This window comes from Megalobrama amblycephala, linkage group LG17 (assembly GCF_018812025.1).
Source record: "Megalobrama amblycephala isolate DHTTF-2021 linkage group LG17, ASM1881202v1, whole genome shotgun sequence".
Taxonomy (NCBI): Eukaryota; Metazoa; Chordata; class Actinopteri; order Cypriniformes; family Xenocyprididae; genus Megalobrama; species Megalobrama amblycephala.
In genome coordinates this window covers 38,907,986-38,916,414 of record NC_063060.1, presented here as the reverse complement: position 1 = coordinate 38,916,414, position 8,429 = coordinate 38,907,986, and the positions used below count along the sequence as shown (strand labels likewise).

General features: G+C 35.0%; 3 gene segments (V, D, J or C); all 3 read right to left on the bottom strand.

The window, feature by feature from the left end:
• Positions 1–296: 296 nt before the first annotated feature.
• Positions 297–1,086, bottom strand: LOC125250258. The segment is given in 2 exon segments: positions 297–675; positions 781–1,086. Coding segments are annotated over 2 exon segments (354 nt in total).
• Positions 1,087–2,177: 1,091 nt separating this feature from the next.
• LOC125251426 lies at positions 2,178–3,409 on the bottom strand. The segment is given in 2 exon segments: positions 2,178–3,056; positions 3,171–3,409. Coding segments are annotated over 2 exon segments (357 nt in total).
• Positions 3,410–3,543: 134 nt separating this feature from the next.
• Positions 3,544–4,843, bottom strand: LOC125249953. The segment is given in 2 exon segments: positions 3,544–4,493; positions 4,723–4,843. Coding segments are annotated over 2 exon segments (411 nt in total).
• Positions 4,844–8,429: the final 3,586 nt, after the last annotated feature.

The window sequence follows — 8,429 nt, the reverse complement described above, 5'->3', positions numbered from 1 at the left end:
TACATATATATATAATATGTGCCAGCATCTAACAGGTTTTTACAATGTAATTTTTATTTTTAATTAATTTAATTATGTTTTATTGTTTGATATACAATATGTCCACATCTATTAGGATTGCATGCTTTGCATATTAATAGCAATCAACAAAATGTTATTTTTTATCTCTTTTCACTTTTTCTTTCAATTGCCTTTATAACTTGAACTAAATGTTATTTGTAACAACACACAGGTGTTTCCACTGGTGTAATTGTATTATAATTTATTATAATGTGAATTATAGATTGTGGGTTTGATGTGGCTTGAGATCAAAGTGGAAAAATGAATTTGAGTTTTTGTACAGCTTCACATAGACTTTGTATCACTGGGCTCCAGCTCTTAGAGCACAATAATAGAGAGCTGAATCTGACAGAGTCACACCATTAATCTTGAGTTCAGTGGATGTTCGTGATGTAGTCGACTGAAAGCGAGGATCAGAGGGGCTTCCACTTGAAGTAGCTGATCGGGCAGGTTTAAATATTAAATACTGAGGTTCACTATTAGGATACTGTCTGTACCAGTAAAGATAAACAACACTGCCGTCTGTTTCATATGAGCAGCTGAGGGTCACAGTCTCGTCTTCCTTATTTATAACAGTTTCTATATTTGGCCAAATCTTGTCTGCAGTCATCACACCTAAAACAAAGGAAATTTCAGAGAAAGAGTCAAGTTGCATAAAAAAAATATTTCTTACACTGTTTTTCTGCATCACTAGAATGAATAAAGTGAATCATTTTGTACCTGAAGTCAGAAATAAAATCAGAAACAGGTGTTTTTCCATGTTTCTACAGATCTGTTCATGTTCTCTGTGCTCCGATGCTAATGCTTTAGTTCAGAGCTCACAGAAGAGGTGTGTCTTCAGTGTCTTCATCTTTGCTTCAGATGCAGGTGATTGGTTGGAAGTGACAGTTTTGAACACAAGAACAAGAGCCTTGAAAGAAAGAAATCAGAGAGTGTGTGATGGAGACCTATATGTGCTGCTTAAAAACCAAATACACCAACACATTCTGGATCATATTGAACTGCACTCTGTTAAAACTGAAGAAAGAAAAATAATGAAAACAATTTAAATACTGTAGATCTGCCCTGCTTGAGTTGAACTGCACAAAGAGCACATTATTTATTGTTTATTATTACTGATAGGATTATCACTTCATGAAATATGATTTTATAATATGTTTCTAATGGTTTAGTGTTGCTTTGGCAAAGTTGGAGAGTTTTTATTTATTTTGCATGTTTTTGTGTGAGTGTTGAGTGTGTTTGAGTCACAGTGGGCTTCAGAGCACAGTAATACACAGCAGAGTCAGACACACACACATCCTGGATCATCAGAGGAACTGATCCTAATGTGGAATCCAGTTCTGCATGAAATCTCTCCTTAAATTCAGGCTCTGTCTTTCCTTTCTCAATGGAAGATTCACTCAGAATGAATGTTGGTGATCTGTTTGGAAGCTGTTTGTACCAGAAGAGATAAGCATTTGCAGCGCTCATGAGGGTATAATTACACAATAAAGTCACTTGATTTCCCTCAGCAGAAGTCTCTTCTCTTGAAGGCTGATCAATACTGTCCTGTCCCCAGCAGACTGGAAGAGATGGACATGAATTTACAATCATTTACAGTTACTCAAATAAATAAAGTGTAAATGATGAAAGACTGTTCTTACCTAAATCATGTGCCGTGAAGAAAAGAGCAATAATCACCCATTTTGTCATTGTTGCTCTGAGTTGAAGAGAGTGAGAGAAAAACAACTAATGTGAGTCTCTCCTTATGGTGAATCTCTCTTTAGCTTCTCTTGATTATTTTCAGCAACTGCACAAGAATTTAAGGGATGCTTCCCCCTGCTGGTGAATTTAGTGTATTAAACACCTCACTTTTGAAGTTCATTTGTAACGTTTGAAATCATTTGTGATTTTTTAAAATTATATAAATGATGGAGCGCAATGTCCTATGACTGTGTAAAATGTTATTACAATCAAAACAAGTAGTCAGGTGAGAGGATAATGTGATTTTTCAGTCAAATGTCTCTGTTTCTCTTAGTCGTTTTAGATTCTTTATAAGGTTCAGCCTTATATAATAATTTGAGGAATGATGAGGAATTCTTTTTAATACATTTGCTGAGCTGGACATTACACAACATGACATATTTTCATGCTGCCATCATCTAGGTTTCAAAGTTTATTTAATTTTAATATATATATATATATCCTATATTGTTTGTGATATATGTCCACATTTATTATGGTTAATGGTTTTGCATATTAATAACAATCCACAAAATGCAACATTAGCCAATGTTGTGAAATAATTCAACACTGTAACTAAAGTCAGAATCAATTAATCAGAAGTAAAATGACATTTATTGGATTGATCAGACTCTTTCAGGCAGACTCAAGCAGAGGAGATATCAGATGATAATGTAATGTTTAATCACATTCATCAAGTTGTGATGTACTAAAGTCATGTGGGATGTTACATATCTAATAGCATATGCATTGTTTATCTGTTATTTTGACCTCTTTTCACCTCTTTTTTCTTTCTATTTTTTGGCTTTATAACTTGAACTGTCATTTGTAACCACACACAGGTGTTTCCACTGGTGTAATAATATCATGTGAATTATAGATTGTGGGTTTGAAGTGGCTTGAGATCAAAGGGAAAAATGAATTTGAGTTTTTGTACAGCTTCACATAGTCTTTGTATCACTGGGCTGCTACTCTTAGAGCACAATAATAGAGAGCTGAATCTGACAGAGTCACACCATTAATCTTGAGTTCAGTGGATGTTTGAGATGTAGTCGACTGAAAGCGGCGATCAGAGGGGCTCCCACTTCCACTACTTGATCGTGCCGCCTTATATAATAAATACTGAGGCTCTCCATTAAGATACTGTCTGTACCAGTAAAGTCTGACATAACTGCTGTCTGTTTCATATGAGCAGCTGAGTGTCACAATCTCGCCTTCCTTCTTTATGACGAGAGCTTCTTTATTTGGCCCAATCTTGTCTGCAGTCATCACACCTAAAACAAAGAAACAAAATAATTTGAGAGTCAAGTTGCACAAAATTTCACAAATCTCATTTGGATGTTTCTGACCACTGGAATAAAAAAAAATATATATATATATTTCTGTACCGGAAGTCAGAAATAAAATCAGAAACAGGTGTTTTTCCATGTTTACTCAGTCATATGAATTGTGTATTAATGTTCTCCGTGCTTGAGCTGTAGCTCTGTGTTACTGCGAGTCTCTGCAGTTTCACTCATAAACACGCTGGAACTTCCTGCTTTCAATGTGATGCTCCGCTTCTCATGTTTTCGCTCTGCCATTGCCTACAGGAAAACTTTTGCAACTGCAAGAAATTATACATAATTATATTTATTTATTTAGCAGATGATTTTGCTTAAAAGCAAATATGAATGATTAATGAGTCAATAATATTAAAAGTGCTGTGATATGGGGAAAATATGTAATTATGTGAAATGATGTGGTGCCAATTAAAATGGCTTTAATAAATGAACGATCTGTAACAAACAAAACCTTTCTGTTGAACATGGTTTGCACCAGATGATCTAAGTTCTCTGTATCTGAACTCACCGCTATGAAATGCAACTATCTTAGCTGCTCTAAAAGTTTCAGTCAGGGTGGGGGTGCTGTGATTTTCAGGAACATGTTCTCATGTAAGCCTTTTTATGTAGATGCCTATTCCAGCTTTGACTCATTTTTATTGTATAGACAAATAAATGAACAAACGAGTAATCTGTAAATGAGATATCTGTTATTTTGTAAATAGAAGAGGAGGAGCTAATGATCCTGTAATGAGGCTTGATCATATATTGATAATATATGCGTAATATGTGGTGCATATGGTAACCTAAAAAGCATTACAAAACCAAGTTTAATTTTAGTAGTTTCCTCCAAAGAAAATAAAGTCTGCATACTGTTTTTTTTTTTCTCCTTGCACATTTTATTTTATTATATAAATGGATCTTTGAATGTGTTCCATCAGAGTTTTGTTTTGTGTCTGAATTGGCAGAATGTGATTCTTTCGATTGTTATGTGCTTCAATCTGTTTAGAAAGGCATCATTTTAGTTATGCCTTTTCAGGTTTTTGTACAGTGTTCTTGTGTTTCCTGTGACTGTGGGCCTCAGAGCACAGTAATACAGAGCAGAGTCTGACACTGCAGCAGAGGAGATGATCAGATCCACACGTTTGATCTCTTTTGTGGCTTGTTTTTCTTTTCTGGTCTTAGTAGAGAATCTGGGATCTACCTTAGATGCCTTAGTGTCTTTCACACCCTCCATTATAAGCACAAGAAATTCAGGAGCTGATCCGGGATACTGACGGTACCAGAGAAGTGAATATGCAGATGAATAACTGCAGGATAATGTAAGAGTTGAACCCTCTGCAGCAGACTCTTCAGTGCTGTCTGGTGTGATTTCATCTCCAAAACTCACACCTGAAAAGAGCAAAATAACAACTTTTAACTTTCAAATAGTTTTAGTTTTGTATACATAGAGAACATCAAAAGATAGTTAACAATTATATTACATTTAGGATGTAATAAATATTTTCAATTAAATAAAAAGTTCATTTAGCATTTAAGAAGAGAACATTTATTTGAAAATGTATATATATTCTCAAATTAGAAATGCACATGCGTGCAAAACATACACAAATGCACTTACATGCCAAGGCAGAGATCAGAATGACTGAGTGAAGTATCATTGTACATGTGTGTGTTCACTGCAGCAGGACTGAGCTTTGTGACAGTCTAGCAAAACTAACAAGATCATCTGAGATGTTAAACTCCTCCCTTTTCATCCTGATGCCATAAACAATCCTCACATATACACACAATTTAAAACCAAGAATTAAGTTTAATCGAATAAATGTAATATCTGCTCATGCATGTCAAGAAATAATCATTTTTATACAGGGTCTCAAATATGAAGAATTTTTCGTCACATTAAGTAAAACTAAAATGTATAGTGATGAGTGGATGAAATCACTTTACACAGCACTAAATAATTTTACATTCTTACTTTTTGAAATGATATGCATGTTATTGTTGTGGGGCAGAAGTCAACAGCATGTGGATTTACACTTTGTCATATAACTGAGCACTTCCTCTGTTTTTGTGTGTGTGTTGAGTGTGTTTGAGTCACAGTGGTCCTCAGAGCACAGTAGTACACAGCAGAGTCAGACACACACACATCCTGGATTGTCAATGGAAATTATTTTGAAGTTGTGTTGAGATCGCTGCTAAATCTATCCTTGAACTGCATTTCATTACTAAATCGGTTCAGCATTGTTACGTCCCGTATTGTTTTCTCCCTCTCTTTCACTCTTAAGGCCTGTTCACACCGGGACGAATATCGCGCGCGATTTTCGCCGACGTTTAACGCCTCGTGACTAAACAACAGACGCCAATGTGAGTGTGCACACCGACGCGAAAAACGCGAGGCGTAAAAGCGTCATTTTTTAAAAAAACGCCTCGGGTTCGTTTTTTTGGTTTGACGCGCCGCGTTAAAAACTGGCCGACCAATGAAATTTTTGTTTTTGTTCACGTGCCTGGAGCTGCTGACGTTACAGTAAAACACGACTTGGTGGCGCTCAAGCACAAAACGGTCTTGCCGAGCACACAAGATGACAAGATAACTTTACTAATATCATATGTTTATTTGCACTACCGTTTCTGACTACCATCTCTCATATATATGCCATTTAATATCTGCATTTTTATCTTCTTTAACTTTATTAATATCATAAATATGTTTATTTGCACTATCGTTAAGCACAAGCGCCACATACTGTTAGGGAGTGAATTTGCACGTTCACTCTGCGCATCGTCAGTGAAAATCGCTTGGGTGTGAACACAAAAAAACGCCTCGAAAAACGCTGGCGATAAACGTGTGCGATATTCGTCCCAGTGTGTACAGGTTACCTGTTACCAGAGCCATAGAGAGAGAGAGTTGCGACAACTCCATAGACTCCAATGGAACGGTTTTTTACAGCAATGGCGGCTCCTGGAGCCTCTCAATAGTTCCCGGAAGTAGCAGCCGCGCCGTAGAGTTACAGCAGAACAGACCGTTTGTGATGCACTTTTAAAAGGTAAGCCGTTTAAATTATAAGATTTTATAGTATCAGTACATCTGAATCAAATTAACTTGTGTATTAAAGCATGCTAGCTGATATTGCTCACTAAATAAATAGTTCCAGGGGATGTTATCAGATAGTAGATTAGACAATAGTTTAAAACAGCTTTATTCATCGTTGTGTAATTAGAGAAAAATGCTTCTAAACGGAGTTAAATATAACTTTGGGGCTTGTGGTGGGTGAAAGTGGTAAAATGAGAATATCCTTATTCCTTATTAAATGTACAACCCAGGTGAAAAAAATACTATAGTAAATAGTATAGTGTTTTTGAACCATAGTAAATTGTAGTATACTATATTATAGTATTTACAACACATTGTTAATGAATGCTACAGCATACTGCAATATAGTGAACTGATAAACTGTAATACAGTAAATACTGTAGTATACTTTAGTTTTTTACTACAGTATACTGTAGTGTATATTGTAATATAATATACCCTAAAGTTGTAGAAAACTTAGTACAGTATTGGGTAACGTAATTTGTTTATATTACTATAGTTGTTCTATTATCACAGCAACTATAGAATTACCACAACAAATTAATTCAAGTACTTTACTATAGTATGGTTCAAAAACACTATGGTATTTACTATAAATTACTATAGTATTTTTTTCACCTGGGAATAAAGAAAAAAATCCTTATTTTAGAATTTATATTCGAGAATGTATTGTGATTCTGTTGTCTTTCTATTATGTGTCAGCTCAGCTGATTTTTGGATTGATGGGGAGAGGGAAGTTTATAAGTAAGATTAAAAAAAACAATGCTTAAAAGCAGCAAAAAAAAAAAAAAAAAAAAAAATATATATATATATATATAATATACACACTAGGCTAAATGGGAAATCATACTAAATACCAAAACTGTATATTATATACTACTACTGCATTTAATTTCTCCCATTTTGTTTCCTTTTATCTTGCTTTCAATACAAGCACAAAGGTGATTCAGATCCTGAAGACTCCATGCAATGATGCCGTCACCGCCAGTCTCTGCTCCTTGGATTTTGCAAGCTTTTCCTTGCTCCTTATTTTTAATAAACATAAAAGTTCCCAGTGTTGGTTTTTGTGAAAAAAGGCAGATACACCTGTATATGATTAACACACAACTTGGCGCACAATCTTTAGTTCTATTTAGATTGCTCCTGCTGACTTGAACATAACTTTCTCCTTTCTGTGTCAGTGGGGAAACCATGCATTCATACTGCTTTCTCTGAGTGACTGGATCATCCTCATGCAGCACTGCAAACCATAACGGGGAGACTACAAGAACATGTAGGAAAGGACAGATGAAATGCTTGACATGCAGTTTATTATAAATGTATAAATCCATTGCACTAAATCAGTGCAAAAGTCAATGTGTGTATAATCATGTTTTATTTTAGAATTGAATATATTGTGTATGAATGTATATATAATAAGTGAATGGGGTGCATAAGAATTGTTAACATTAAGATTAATTAAATTTCACTTAATTAAATTTTACATTTTACTTATTTGCAATGGGTTTTTTAAGACAATCACCTGTCTCCTGTCCCTGTAAAACCATAGTGAACATGACATGATTGCCCTTAACTAACATACAAGTTTAAAAACATAAAAATACTTCAAAACAACTGCAACGCGATCTTTAAACAAGGTAATCTTAGCCAGAAATATGTTAACAAGGCACTTCGGTAAAGTTGGTTTTATATTCGCACATTCGGACTTCTGATAAATTCAGACTTTCCAATAAATGTGCAATAAATTAATGTTTGCTAATTTTAAGCAGCGACATGATACTGACAACCAACGATTGTCAACTTACAACATTTTTCACAGTCGATCAAAATAGGCAAGTATTGTTTTAATGGCATATTTACTTGTGAATGTCCAATGTAGTGTGATTGACAAGGCTATTGAATACGGATGTCCGAATGTGCGAATATAAAACCAACTTTACCCAAGTTAACAAGGCAGGCAACGCTGGTTGACAACACTAATCCTCAAATATTAGCAGGTTTTTATCTTTTAAAAACAACATTGCTGTAACTACAAACACATACTACATTCACATGTCGGTGTATTACATAAATATTGTAAACCGATGCATTTATTGACTACAATTACCAAAAACCACGGTTCTGTCTCTCTAACCCTATCTTTTGAATTGCCGCCGAAGCACTTCCTGGAACTATCTGAAGGCTACACGAATCACGTGACGATCAAGCGTTTTGAACTTCCGTTGTCGCAACTC